Source organism: Elephas maximus, chromosome 19 (genome assembly GCF_024166365.1).
Source record: "Elephas maximus indicus isolate mEleMax1 chromosome 19, mEleMax1 primary haplotype, whole genome shotgun sequence".
In the NCBI taxonomy this organism is placed as follows: Eukaryota; Metazoa; Chordata; class Mammalia; order Proboscidea; family Elephantidae; genus Elephas; species Elephas maximus.
In genome coordinates, this window is record NC_064837.1 from 55643214 (window position 1) to 55658622 (window position 15409).

The 15409-nt window shown below is 44.1% G+C and overlaps 1 protein-coding gene across 2 annotated transcripts in view; it reads right to left on the reverse strand.

Annotated features, from left to right (window-relative positions):
• PECAM1 (platelet and endothelial cell adhesion molecule 1) overlaps positions 1–6225 on the reverse strand; it is a 137732-nt gene extending 131507 nt beyond the window's left edge. For both annotated transcript variants that reach the window (XM_049860186.1, XM_049860184.1), the window contains exon 1: positions 6139–6225. In XM_049860186.1, coding sequence (XP_049716143.1) covers positions 6139–6181 — 43 coding nt within the window. In that variant the 5' untranslated portion in view covers positions 6182–6225. The remainder of the gene's footprint in view (positions 1–6138) is intronic.
• Positions 6226–15409: the final 9184 nt, after the last annotated feature.

Consider the following 15409-nt stretch of genomic DNA (forward strand, 5'->3'; position numbering starts at 1 on the left):
ATGAAAAAAACCTAGGTTCTTTCAAAAGTGAAATTAATATTCTTCATTACTGGCCTGGGCTAGATTAGCACTCACCTGGATCATGTGCTGTCTTCTTACAAAGCTTCTTACAGACTCTTTTCTTCAGCAAAGGGAAATGTGCCTGGCCAGCTCAAGCGTAATCTGGTGACCAAAGGATGTTACTCATGAAAATAGAGCCCGGAAAATAATGTAAGGGCTTGTGGGTGGTTTAGACTCCTTGCCGTGTTCTCAGTGGTCCCTCATCTGACAACAGTTTAGGCTCTCGGAGCAGGTCATGCTTTCTTTCAGAGCTTCGGGGGACTCTACTCACTGGCAGAAGTGAAAAGTGTGGTTGAATTGACTTAATTTAATAATTCTGTGCCAATTTATGTTGGAAAATCTATGACAGTGTGTCCAGGGACTACGGAAATTGCAGAACATGCAACTGTCTGTAAAAACCAAGCAGGTAAGCGATCTTATTTTTTGGTTGGTTGGTTGGTTTTCATTTTGTGTTTGTGTGTGTGTTTATGGTAATACAGACACAAGGGTAAAAAGTAAATAAAAGGAATAGCTTGCTCAGTCCTGCTCTCCAGGGGAAACAACCAGGTTTAATACCCTTCCACAGATATTCCACGTGTGTGTGACCATCTAAAGAAATGGTAGCATATCATAGTCATGCTTTTCTACACCTTGATTTTTCACTTAACAAGATATCTTGGATTTTTTATATCATTTCAGAGTAATCCACACCCCATTCCAGGGTCTTCTTGGTCACTTAGAACAGACATTACACACTGCTTTACAGTAAATGAGACCCAGGGCCTTGCTAACAACAGGAACAATCCCAGCCAGCATGGACTCAGCACCCACTGCATTTTGAATGCAGTGCTAAGCAACATGCCTGCACTGAAGAAGAAATAAGCCTGGTGAGGATGAGAGGTGTGCCAGAAACAACTGGCCAAGTTAGCAGAGGAGCTACAAGACTCTCCCACAGGTCTTGATGGCTTTCATCTGAGACTCCTTCGTCTGCCAAAATCAGACTCTTTTTCCCAAAGAAATATACCAGTTAAAAAAAAAAAATGCTTTCAAATTTCATTTCTTTCAAGCCTTGTTGGTCACTCTTCACTGTACCATGCTCTCTTACCTCTTCCCTTTGCATATGCTATTCCCTCTGCTTGGAATGCCCTTTCCTGCTTCATTGGACATCTAACTCCCCAGGAAAGACCACTCTGCTTGGAATGCCCTTTCCTGCTTCATTGGACATCTAACTCCCCAGGAAAGACCACAGACCCCTCCATCCCGGTGGCTTAGATGCCTTGTTTCCTGGCCTCCCACAGACCTTATCACGCCGTATCACAGAAACGTGAAGTGGTACGAGAAAAGGCTCTTCTAGACCTAGACTGGCTGTGTGACCGTGGGTAACTTACTTAAACACTCTGAGCCTCAGTTTCCTCAAAGGCAACATAAGATGAATGATAGAACCTGCCTTATAATCCAGCCTTCCCCGGATCTATACAGAGCATCTGTGAAGCTTAGGTGTTAACACACATGAAGCATTTATAAAGTGCTGACACACTTAGTGTCAGAAAACATAAGCCACTAAAGAATGAATGCTCTTAAAGCAGAGACGATTGACCGATGTAGCCCCAGATCCAGATGACTCAGCCCTCTGTGGGTGTTCAGCAAATGTGTGTCCAACCAACGCTGAATTCATGGGAGGCTGTTTTCCAGCTACTATTTATGTACCAGGCCCCATGCTAGGTACCTTAATACACAATATTTCATTTTGTTAGGTCACTCCAAGGCTAGGCCCAAGTAGCCAAGGGCTGGCATTGCCACCATAGTGTGCAGTGTCCTTGAATAACCCCCTGACTGAAGTAGCGAAAATGCATTTTCTTTTGTGTTTTAGTATTAGAGAGAATATATTTTCCATTTGTTTTAGTAATAGCTGTGTAAGCTGTGATTAATCTCTAGTCCTTGGAAAACGGTGCAGGCTCTGTTCAAAATATAGCTGAGCAGCCTGTTCCACTCTAAAAACATAACAAACACCCTAATACCTTACAACATGTTTTCCCCTATTCAGAATAGGTGATCGAGAGCTTGACATGACTAACGCCATAAGGATGCTCTAAGTAATCTCTAAACATTTTTTTATTGCACCAGCTGCATCGGTCTCTTCCAAAGGGGCACGGAGCTCTCTCAGCTCCTGTGGCTTTCTTCTTTTTTTGTTCTCTTGAGAAATGGCCTCCAGCCTGCAAGCCAACAGGACAGCTCTCTGGCATTCTTAATCGGCAACTTTCTTTCTTGCTCCCTATCTCAGCCACAGTGGACTTGGCAAAACAGTTCCACTAGCCAAGAGATTCTTATATGAGTTTTTCAGCCTGTTACAAATATACTGATTAGGGTCTGGATGCCTGATATGCATCTCTTTAGTTTAGTATAGAGTTTTTTTGTAGTTGTTTTGTGACTTAGAAGACCATCTGTGGACTACGTGCTCAAAACATTAGGTAACCCTGATCTTCCCCATATAAAACCCTCCCATCAACCCTTTAGGGTAGACAGAATTTGGGAGAAATTTAACCCCCTCTGTCTCTTGAATACCGGTATCCAATAAAGCCCTCTCACTGCTTACCTCCTCCTGTGTCAGTATTGGCTTTGTGGCAGTCGACTCAAACCGTCGATTTGAGGTAACAAATTCTGGCACCCAATGTGGGGCACTTTGCTGCTTGAGACCAGGGCTGGGCAGGGCTCGGACCAGCCAATTAACCCTTAAGCGGCCGCTGGAGGGTTTTTTTTTTTTTTTTACCTCAAAAGGGAAACATTACCTGGTCCCTATTCTTGCCACGGCACCGCCGGTCCCTAACCGTGCAGAAATAAGGTAAGCAGGGAACAAGACAGGCTAAGGGAAAAACGCCAGGGCAAGTCCACGATTCCTCTCCCTGTTGCGCTCAGGGCCAGGGCAGATAGAGCAAGCCCGGGCGGGGGGGGGGGGGTTGGGGGGGAGGGGGGAGCTTAGACTCTTAGTTTCTGAAGCGACTGTTGCTTCGGATGACTGACCCTGTGAGTAGGTTTGCATAAGGGACTCTTGGTGGCCCCAGAGTCTTGGTTTTGGTTTTTGGGTGTGTGAATGAGGCAGCCAAGATCACCTCTGTCACCCTAGGGATTATCTGAGAGGTTGAGATTGCCAAGGGTGAGTGTGAGGCTGGCCAAGTAGCTGAGTGTGTATATGTGTGATCTGTGTGCATACCAGTAGAACTGTCTGTGTGAAACTGAAGAGATCTCACGTCATCTTTGTCATTGCACTAACCCCTATTTGTACAAAACCTGTCATCAAATTCGTAAATATTTTTATTCCCAGTTCTTTAATTGTGACAATTGGTCCCATAGGTCATCAGAAGTCTACCGTGCCCAAGGCGTCTTAGACCAGTGTCTAAGAGATAAGGGGGGTTCTGGCTGAATTAAGCTTAATTAGAAAAAAGTAGACTTCCAGGTAGACCATGCAATTCACCATGATCAGGTTCCAAGGGGAAGAATTGGCCCATTAATAACTATTAAACATTTCAAAACAGCGCCCAACATGGCGGGGGGGGTACTCATCAATCCCTACAAAATCCCTCCTGGGGTGCATCCTAACAAACTAGAAAAGGTAGAGCTATGAACTCATGACTAAAAAAAATAATAATAATAGTAATAATGTTTTTATACAATAATGTTTGACATAAATAGCAGCTAAAAAAAGTCAGGAACATCGGCCACAGTATGGTTCCTTGATTTTTGGTATGGTTTTTCAGCTCAATTTTAAAAGACAAAAAAATGAGCTGAAGTCTCCTATGTTCAAGCTTTTATATCACTATATCAGAATATAAACCCCTCTAACCAAGTTCTTTTTCAAGGTGAAATGGAGCCGAAAGTGCATCCTGATTCTTCCAGCAAGGACCCTTTCCTGGAGGGATGGGCTCTGGTTTCGGCTATGGCTCCTCCTCCTCCTTACTGCCGCTGCTGGGAGAGGACAGAGTTGGAGGAAGAGAATACACTCTTCCCGCCAGAGTTGGGACTAGACTCTAATACGTGTCCATCGTGGGGAACAAAAGGGAGAGACACGGAAGAGACAGACGGTGGAAACACGGCTTCAGGTGTGGTTTCCCCTTCTTGTACCTGACAGGGTACAGTTTTCCGTAAGGGAGGCCCTGAAAACCAGGCAGGGCAATATCCCTTGAGAAAAGTTCCAGCCAGAGTAAACACTGAAGGGCGACCACGAAGACAGACGCTAGTTGCCTTGAAGGTCTTCAATAATAGAGACCAAACAACAAAAAAAATGGATGAGAAAATGATATGGGGGCTAGAGAAGAAGAGAATGAGTGAGAGACAGAGAATGTGAAGAAAAGAACAGTATAGAACCAAGAACAAAAGAATACCGATTTATACAAGATCTGAGGAAAATTAACCAAATAGTAGAAGATGTACATCCAGTAGTCCCAAATCCCTACACCCTCCTTGTCACCATACCCAGCCAATATAAATGGTTTTCAGTGCTAGATCTAAAAGACACATTCTTTCACATCCCCTTACATCCTCAGTCTCAACAATTATTTGCTTTTGAATGGACTGATACAGCTACTGGGTGAAACAACATCTTACATGACAAGTTCTCATCCAGGGATTTAGAAATTCTCCCACTATATTTAGAAAAATTTTGACAAGGGATTTAAGATTTTTAAAACCAAATCAAGGTCTGATTTTATAATATGTTCACGAAATTTTGGTGGCTAGTGAAACTAAGGAAACCCTGGTGGCATAGCGGTTAAGTGCTACAGCTGCTAACCAAAGGGTCGGCAGTTCGAATCCGCCAGACGCTCCTTGGAAACTCTATGGGGCGGTTCTACTCTGTTCTCTAGGGTCGCTATGAGTTGGAAACGACTCCCCGGCACTGGGTTTGGTTTTTTGGTTTTAGTGAAACTAAAGAAGACTCTAACCAAAATGCTGTATTATTTTTAAATCACTTGGCAGAGTGCGAGTATTGGGTTATCCGAGAAAAAGGCACAGATTTCTCTCCCACAAGTTAAATATCTGAGATTCCAGATTTCTCAAGGACAGCAAGACCTTCTCCCAGATTGAAGTGAGGCAATCATGAGGGTGACAGCCCAAAGGCCACAGCTAAGAGGATTCCTAAGAATGGCTGGGTTTTGTCAAATCTGGATCCTCGGGTTTAGAGTCTTGGCAAAGACTTTTTATGAGGCCCTGAAAGGGGAAGAAAGAGAACCTTTAGTATGCACTAAAAGAATGCTAACAAGTCTTTAAAATATTAAATATAAGTTGATGACAGCACCAGCTTTGAGAATGCCTGATTTACAAAAGTCTTTTGAACTGTTTGCACATGCGAAAGAGATTGCTATGAGAGTTCTGACTCAGACTTTGGGCTCGGCCGGGCGCCCCCTGACATACTTCTCACCGTGGCTAGGGGATGGTGACCATGTTTGTGGGCAGCGGCTGCAACCTACGACTTACTCCAGGAAGCCGAAAAATTCACACTGGGCCAAAAAGTGACTGTAAATACCCCATATACAGTTCCTCCTCTCTTAAAACAAAAAGGTGGGTTCCGGCTTATGGCGGGCCGCCTGCCCAGCAGCGCGCCCCCTGCCCAGCAGCGCGCCCCGGAGGCTCCGAGAGCAGGGCGGGGGTGACAGAGCAGCAGCCCTCCGCGGGCCTCGTCTTCTTCTCCAGCGCTGGTGAGAAGCACCCCGGGAGGGAGCCGAAAAATGGCCCCCCGGAGGTGGACAGTGGGCGGCGACAGCGGCGGCCGGCTAGAGCGCCGAGGAGCTGCTGCTGCGCTATGGTGAGGTGCTGGCGCTGGGTGGCCACCTAAAAGAAGCCCTAGAGACATACTCCGCAGCGCTGTGCCATGGCCCCCGGACAGGCCCGAGCACCCCCGCATCTTGATAGATCTTTGCGGCAGGCAGCTCCAACCTGGGATTTGCGGTAACATGGTCGCCTGACTTCCCATCTAACCTCCTGTCCTGCCCTGGCCCAGGGACCTAGAAAGGGCGCCCCCCTCAGTGAAGGCCGGAAGGCTCTCAGCCTCCCCAGGGCTGGTTCCCCATGTGATCTGTAAACACAATGAGATGAAAATAATCCACATACCTGCAAGCCAGAGGCTGCTCTGATGGCAAAAGACAAACCCCATGTTGGGCAGCCAGTCTCCCGTGCGTTACACTTTAAGAAGTGAAACTAAACTCATCAGGCAAATACTTAGATTTTTAACTAAGCTAGCTGTGTACAAGCCAAGTAGTTCCACTTCAAGATATTTGTTGTTGTTATTTTAAATGGAAACCCTGGTGGTGTAGTGGTTAAATGCTACCGCTGCTAACCAAAGGGTCAGCAGTTCAAATCCGCCAGGCACTCCTTGGAAGCTCTATGGGGCAGTTCTACTCTGTCCTATAGGGTCGCTATGAGTTGCAATCGACTTGACGGCACTGGGTTTGGTTTTTTTTTTGGTTTTGTGTTTAAATACTACCAAGTTGGTTCCCACTCATAGCAACACTATGTACAACAGAACAAAACAGTGCCTGGTCCTGTGCCATCCTCACAATTGTTGCTATGTTTGAGCCCATTTTTGCAGCCACTGTGTCACTCCATCTTATTAAGGGTCCTCCTCTCTTTATCAAGCATGATGTTCTTCTCCAGGGACTGGTTCCTCCTGATAGTATGTCCAAAGCACATGAGAAGAAGTCTCGCCGTCCTTATTTCTAAGCAGCATTCTGGCTGTACGCCTTCCAAGTTTAAAACCCACCAACCCAGAGTATAGCCATCCCCAAATCTATGAGGAGAAAGCAGACCAGTGGTTGCCTGGAACTGTGGGAGGAGGTGAATGTAAGTGGGCAAGGGGGAACTTTTGGGGTGATGGAAATGTTCTAAAACTGGATTATGGTGATAGTTGCACAGCTCTATATATTTACCAAAAATCGGCTTCACAAATTTAGCAAATGAAAATACAGGACATCCAGTTAATTCTGAAAGTCCCATAAACAAGAAATTTTTTTAGGGTAAGTATCTCCCAAATATTGCATAAACCCAAAAAGCCAAACCCACTGCCGTCGAGTCAACTCTGACTCATAGCGGCTCTATAGGGCTGAGTAGAACTGCCCCATAGAGTTTCCAAGGAGGGCCTGGAGGATTTGAACTGCCAACCTCTTGGTTAGGAGCTGTAGCACTTAACCACTATGCCACCAGGGTTTCCAAATATTACACAGGACAGTCTTATACTAAAAACATATTTGCTGTTTATCTAAAATTCAAATTTAACTGGGAGTTCTGTATTTTATCTTGCAATTCTAATAAACACTTATAGTGGGTAAATTTGATGGTATGTAAATTATATTTAATAAACCTGTCAAGAAATCTAACACAGTACCTAGAATAATATATTGGTACTTAAAAAGAAATAAAGCCTTTCCTTCGGTGTACCCTCTCCACTCCCTCCCTACACCAACTCCTAGCAAAATACATCTTCAAAAACCGTCCCATCCGCCCAGGAATGCAAAGAAGTCACCAATGTAGGAGAGCTTTGTCTTCCTGGGTCCTAAGAAGGCAAGGCCTCAAGTCAGAAACACCACAGGGCCACCCCGGCAGTTTGCTGGGAGCATCCATCTGCTTCCTGGGTGCTCCCAGTGCTGAAATCACACCCAATTTGCTGCCCATAAATTATCAAAATGTATAGTCTGTCCAACTCTCACTGGCTGGGTGTAAAAATAGCATGGGGGAGGCATCTGACCTCCTCTAACTTCACAAGGCAGGAGGAGAATCGAGATCAACAGCCCAAGACTGATTCCTACGAGGCGGAGGTCAGACAGGCCTCCTCTCTCCTCTGTCTTTACCAATTCTGACACCAACCTTCCCTCCCACAGCACCCTCTACTTCTCTGCTGGGTTCAATAACTCATCGCAATGGCCACACAGAACTCACAGACAATACTCACGATTATGGAGTTTATTAGGGAAGTAACAGGTTACAATTCAGGTTCAGAAACACTCAGGATACAGTTCTTCCGTCAGGTTGGCCTCTTCCCAGCCATGCCCACAGGCACACATGCCTCTGCCCTGTTCAGGCAAGTATTAAAAAGCTCCTTTAGCCCCTGCCAGTAGGTCCCCAGAGGCACCCCAGGCACTCAGCTTTCTCGTTCAGTGGGCTAGGAAGCTTTTGGCTGGAATTCTGTCAACCAAGCCAGGTTGTCCTTTGTCTATTAGAAACTTTTAGTTAATCAAATACACACAAATACATAAAAATAGAAAAATTATTATAACTTAGTAAATGCCTTTTTGGATAAAGTCTTCCCAAATTAGAGATTTATGAAATAAAAATAATGAAGGAGATTTTGATGGTGAAAAGCTAGGAAGCCCAACCTGCTCAGAGTTATGGAAAATTCCAAAGTAGCAGGGAGTATTTTGCAGTGTCCAGTTCTTAGGACCAAAAGAAAGCAACTCATTCCCAAGCACCAGACTATACATGCATTTGATGGTATTTTTCATCTAATGACTGCATTCCTTTAATAAGTACTTCACTTCATTTCTCCCTATCGGGGTATTTCTAAAAGGACTTCAAAAAATATTTTTTTATTTCAAGTGACTCAAAAGGAAAGCAATCGACAATAAAAAGACATTATAGGCTGCAATAATTGATGGTCTGATCCATTCTCACTCGCTCTGGCCTTCCCCAGCCCAATTTGAAACAGCAGAAATTGGACAATGGCGCCATCTAATGGAAGACTAGGAGGCTAGACAAAAAGCCACTTTTACTCAGCTGCAGTTTCTCCTAACACCCCTTTATCATCTTTGGAAGCTTCCACTCCTTATTTCAGTTTCTAAAATTAATGTTCTCTTAATGTTTAAAAAAATAGTACTCTGTATATATACAAATAAATATGTAAATATCAACACAGACATATTTATATATCTGTGTATATATATTGACTTTTATAAATAAATGGTGTAACGTTATATATTCTCTGCAACATGCTTTTTTGCACTTTTCGCCCATCACAAATATATTTCCATTTAAATACCTAGAGAATTATCTCATTTTTAAAAAGTGGCTCAAAATTAGACCGTGGTGATGGTTGCACAGCTGTGTGAATATTACTAAAAACCACTAAACTAAATACAGTTTAAATGGGTGAATTTTATGGTATGTAAGTTATATCTCAATAAAGTGACTTAAAAAAGAACAGGATATCAAAGTAATATCCCATTGTAAGGAGCTTCTATAATTTAAATAACTAGTTCACAATTGATGGGCGTTTAGGTGTTTGCAGGTTTTCATGAATACAAGCAAAACAATATGAATACCCTACAGAACAGAGTTGAACTGCCCCGTAGAGTTAGCAAGGCTGTAATCTTTACGGAAGCTGACTCCACATCTTTGCACACTATTGATTGCCATTAGTCTCACCAATATGATGAATTATGTGAAGCACAGCAATGTGCTTTGGCATGATTTTGGCTCCAAGGAATGTTCTAGAGATAGAGCTGGATACATTTCTTTCTTTTTCACTTTGAGACTTTATCTCTGATGTATGTGTAAACTTTAGGCAAATAACTTCCCTTTCCTGGGCCTCACTGAAGCCCTCCTACAGACCTTTGTAACAGCTGTAAGTTGCACTTCCCGATTTCATCTGCTGTCTTGGTGCTCATGCTGCAATTTGTCAGCTTCCTGCCCCAGCTGAGGGGTCCAAACGCAGAAGTGCCCCAGACATGTCAGCCTTTGCGAAAGGCCCAGTCATCCCAGGCACCCTAACGCTCGATTTAACCCTAACCTTAAACCCTAACTCTAGCTCTAACCCTAAACCTAAGCCTAGATTTAACCCTAACCCTAGCCCTAATCCTAAACCTAATCCTATCCTTGGAAACTCTGGTGGCGTAGTGGTTAAGAGCTATGGCTGCTAATCAAAAGTTCTGCAGTTTGAAACCACCAGGTACTCCTTGTAAACCCTATGGGATAGTTCTACCCTGAGTGGGAATCTACTCGATGGAAACGGGTTTTTTTGTTTTGTTTTTTTTCTTTTTTAACCCTAACCTTACTTTAGCTCTAAACGTAACCTTAACACTAACCCAAACCCTACCCTCTGCCTAGGCAAGGGTGGACCAAATGCTGGTAGAAATGCCTCAAAACAGTCATCACCACCCAACCTCAAGCTGTCTTGAGCAGAAATGCTGACACTGAGAGGCAACCCACCAGGGATTAATTTGTGAGGCTTTTTTGTCCCCCCTCTTCCCTAACAGGAAAGAAGTTGCCACCAATATCACAGTAGGGAAATCACTGTGAAATCACTGAGTGCAGCCTTTTTCAGAAGAGTAGGTGCCTGGGAAGAAACCTTTACTGTCAGGAGGAATCAGGTCTTTTGTGAACTGAGGGATAAATAGGAAGATGACCTATTTCCAGAGAGTGGTGGCCAGCCAGGGAGGAAGTAGGGGTGATGGCAGCAGGCCCTGGTTCTGCTCAGGCCCCCTGGGGCTGGCCTATGCCAAGTGTGAGACCAGGAATGACAGCACCACAGGCTAGACCTGGGAGCCTTAGGCCTGAACACTGGAGGGGGCGCGAGGTCCCCAGGAGAACCCCTACCTGGGCAAGTACCTGAAGATGGCTTCCCCACAGAGTGCGACCTGTCCACAGGAAATGTGCAGGACTTCCAGGGCTTACCCTGTGCAGCAGCAAGAATCAGTAACCCGGGTGCCCTGGCCCCATCTCAGTTCCCTCCCCTTGGAAAGCCACCACCACTCCCAACTCCCAGGTCAGACTGGTGAGACCAGAATATGTGGCTTTACTTTTGGAACACTTCACAGAGCCAGGAGAATTCTGGAGCCAGTAGAAGTGACTCAGGAGCCATTACAATCACAAGGTTGGAGTTTAGAGACTCTAAGACCTAACTAAACTCAAGAAGGCTTTGATCATGTCAGTGGCTGGCCAGTCAGAGGCACTGTAGAGTGGTTGAGAGTTCAGGAGCTGGCTTCAGACAGATGTGGGTTTCAATCCTAGCTGTGCTACTGACTAGCTGAGTTTCCACAAATGTAAAATGGGGATGAAAATCGTTCCTCTCAGGATTCCGGGAGGATTAAAGATCGTGTTAAGCATTTTGTACAAGGCTGGCCTACGGAAGTTAATAAACAATAGCTGTCAATATTATTATTAACAACAATTAATGATCAATTCAATGGCAGCTGGTTTTGTTTTTTTTAAATCTTGTGGAAACTACAGGGGACAAAGGGCTAAGAATATTTCTGGGAAGCAAGGGACAAGAGGAGATGAATTATACACACACCTATATGATATTTTCTTCATTTAGTGTGCTGTTTCAGTTTTTTGGAATTTACTGGACTTGAAACAGACCTTCTCTTAAGGAAGCAGGGGCTGCTGTTTGCCAGCCTGTGCATTGCCAGAGGGCAGGTATGGGCCACAGAAAAGATCTTTTCTTTACCTCCTTTGTGAGCCTGCCTCTTATGGGGATGGCCCCAACCTCCTGCCTTCCATCAGTGTTGATTACCAGAGGATCTCCCCGCCAGGGTTCTTGCTTTTCTACTGAGGGCCAAGGAAAAATGTCAAGTACTAGAACCACCTCCTTCCTGTCTTTTTTCTTTCTCTACAGCATGGAGAATAATAGTGCAGAAAAAAAGAAATCAAAGAACAATACTGGGAATCACAGCCTAGCCATGTTGACATGCATTTTGGGAGCGGACACGATTCAGTTCCTAACAGAGGCTATACAGGAGTCCCTGGGTGATGCAATCAGTTAACAACCAAAGGATTGGTAGTTCGAGCCCAGCCAGAGGTGTCTGGGATGAAAGGCCTGGAGATCTGCATCCACAAGGTCACACCCTTGAAAACCCTACTGAGTATAGTTCTACCCTGCAACACATGGAGTGACCATGAGTTGGAACTGACTTGACAGCAACTGATTCGGTTTTACAGAAACTATGTAAAATGTTTACAATGTGACTTTAAATTGAAAAGGCAAGACTTTCAAATATGTGTGGGTGTATAATTATAACTGTGAAAGAAATGAATGTATAGGAAAGGATTAGAAGGAAATTCACCCAAATCCTTGCAATGGCTGTGTTCCTGTCTGATCTAGGCCCAGTAGGGGCGCCTGCCTCGTAGACTAAAACCAGAGAGGGATTTGGGGCTGGGACCTGGTAATGAAGGGGTCATCTCCAGTCTCCAGGAGAAGAGGCTAGAGCCAGAGGGTGGGGGCAACTAGAGGAAAGGCGGGTTGTTCTCTGTCAAACCCAAGAAACAAACCCAAAGTCAAGGGTTAAAACAAGTTGGAGAAGTGGTGGGAGGACCAATGGCTTTGATCTGATCAAGACTGAGTTGCCCAGCCTTCCTTTTTGTGGGGTGTGGGCTTCACAGTGAGTAGGGGTCTTGGCCTGAGGAAACAAACACATTTGAAGGAGATAGTTGAGGAGAAGGAAAGTGTATGATTTTCTGCCCCTTCCTTCTCTCAAACCTTCTGTGAAGATTCAAAAATGTTGTGTGAATAAAAGAAATGAATAAAATCATATAAATTAAAAAAAAAAAAAAAGAATTCAAAGAGAAGCCGCTGTTAAGTTGTTGTTAGGTGCCGTGGAGTAGGAGTTTGAAAACAAAAAGGAAGAACATGCTTGTCATTTGTCAAGCTGACACAGCTGAAGAAAAAACTCAAGTTGCAATATTGAAGGATTCCACGGGGAAAAAAAAAGCTAGAGTAAGCAAATAAAAATCCCCCATAATTCGACCATTCAGATGTACCTACTGTTAACATATTGGAGTATATATATCCTTCTGGATATTTTTTCTATTCATATATTTATTCCTGCATAGTCTCTGTTATGAATTGAATTGTGTCCCCTAAAATGCATGTCAACATGGCTAGGCCATGATTCCCAGTATTGTTCTTTGAATTCTTTTTTTCTGCCCTATTATTCTCCATGTTGTAGAGAAAGAAAAAAAAAAAATCCCATTTTTAAAATGGTTCATGTTATTAAATCTTTTATAACCAGCTTTTCATTTTCATTGACTGTATTATGAACCTCTTACCACTTCATAAAATACTCTTCTACAACGTCATTTTTAGTAACCCATTTCTTCCCTTATTATTGGACAGTTAGGCTTTTTTAATTTTTAATATTGTAAATAAACTTAATTGAACATTCTTGCAGCCAAATTTTGCAGCTATACATAAAAGATTAATAGAGTCTTAAAGGCAGAACCACTGACATGTTAGCTGTTTCCATAAATTCTTACTGGGCAGTGGACCCATGTCATGGATTGAATTATGTTCCCCAAAAAATGTGTGTACCAACTTGGTTAGGCCATGATTCCCAGTATTGTGTGGTTGTCCTCCATTCTGTGATTGTAATTTTATGTTAAAAAGGATTAGGGTGGGATTGTAATACCACCCTTACTCAGGTCACCTCCCTGATCCAAGGCAAAGGGAGTTTCCCTGGGGTGTGGCCTGCACCACCTTTTATTTCTCAAGAGATAAAACAAAAGCGAAGCAAGCAGAGAGTTGGGGGCCTCATACCACCAAGAAAGCAGCACCAGGAGCAGAGCAAGTCCTTTGGACATGGGGTCCCAGCACCTGAGAAGCTCCTCGACCAGGGGAAGATTGAAGACAAGGACCTTCCTCCAGAGCCAGCAGTGAGAGAAAGCCTTCCCCTGGAACCGACGCCCTGAATTTGGACTTGTAACCTGCTAGACTGTGAGAAAATAAATTTCTCTTTGTAGCACTCAGGGTTCATGGTGATGTCAGACAATGGGCTTCTCTGACTCTTGGAAGGAATAGGATGTTAGCTTGGTGACCCCAAGGCTCTGAGGAATTATTTGATTGTGCTTTGGGGCCTAAGCCGCAGAGATGAATGTCCCAGCTTAAAACAACTCCCATCTATTCAATTTTCTGCTTTCTCTACTTGGTAGACCTATTGACTCTTGTACAGGTTGACCAGCTGTACCAACAACCTAGTCACATGACCAGACACTTCTTCTATCTCTTTGGTGGTTTCTACACTATCTGGAAGTAGCTCTACATGTTATCTTTCAAAGACTGCTCTAAGTCCACTCATACCTCAGTCCTCTTAGCCCTATACCCACCTTCCAGTGTTCCTCCACCACACATTCTTCCAGCACTGAAAGACTCACCATAATAACAAGCCCCTTGTGGTTCCTCTAATTCAGAAATCACTAGGGTAGCAGCATCTTTTAGAGGCCACTTACCCAGCCCCCTCTTTCTAGAACCTTTGTTCCCAAATATGAGCACATGTAAGAATCACTTGTTCTTATTAGTTGCTGTTGAGTCTGTTCTGACTCATAGCAACTCTATGTACAACACAATGAAATACTGTCTGGTCCTGCACCATCCTCACAATCATTGCTATGTTACTGCCCATTGTTGCAGCCACTGTGTCAATCCATTTTGTTGAGGGTCTTCCTCTTTTTCACTGCATCCCCATTCCTCTTCATTTTGGCATTCCTGGCATAGTAGACCAAATGATTATCCAATTCAAAATGGCCAATACCAGTCCAATTCAGCTCAGGTTGGAGTTGTGCATCTACATGGCTGGGCCATGATTCTCAGAGGTTTGGCAGTTACGATATAGTTTGGCAGTTAAGTAATGATGTAATCACCTCCATGGTGAGATCCAATATAATGTAATCTCCTTCATGATGAAATCTGCTATGAGCAGCCAATCAGTTGAAAGGGAGTTTCCTTGGGGGTATGGCCTAAATCCAATATATATGGACTTTCTGGCAAAGTTTGCTGGCTTTTGCCCTGTTCTAGATCCTGCATTCATCTCATCATCATCTGAAATCTGGTTCTTGGAACTTGAGCTAGCAGCCTACAGTCTGACTGGCCAATCTTGGATCCTTTAGCACCTGTAGCCACATGAGTCGGGAGAGGCCTCCAGCCTGACACATGACCCATGGAATTGGAACTTTCTAGCCTCTACAATCACGTAAGCCATTTCCTTGATATAAATCTCTCTACCTATCTACCTACCTGATGAGATTAACCCAGCTGTGTCTGAAGAGCCTTTGTCTGAGATTCTGCCTGGGGTGGTGAGTGAGTCATCACCTGGGGCATCGCCTGAGGCACTGCCAGAGGCAGATGCCTTACAAGATATTGCTGAATGTTCTCAAAACACATCCCCACCACCCATTTTTGCTTCTAGACCTATAACTAGACTTAAGTACCAATGAGCCCCAAAAGGTAAGATATAAAGTGGGACCCAGGAGGAGGTACACTATACTCCAAAAGAACCACGACCAGCTGAGGAGCTTGCTGAGGGTAAAGGGAATATGAAATGGGTAGCAGAAAAAGGTAGATCTAAATACCAGCTACGACCATGCGACCAGTTGCAGAAAACAGGACTGTAATTGTTATGAT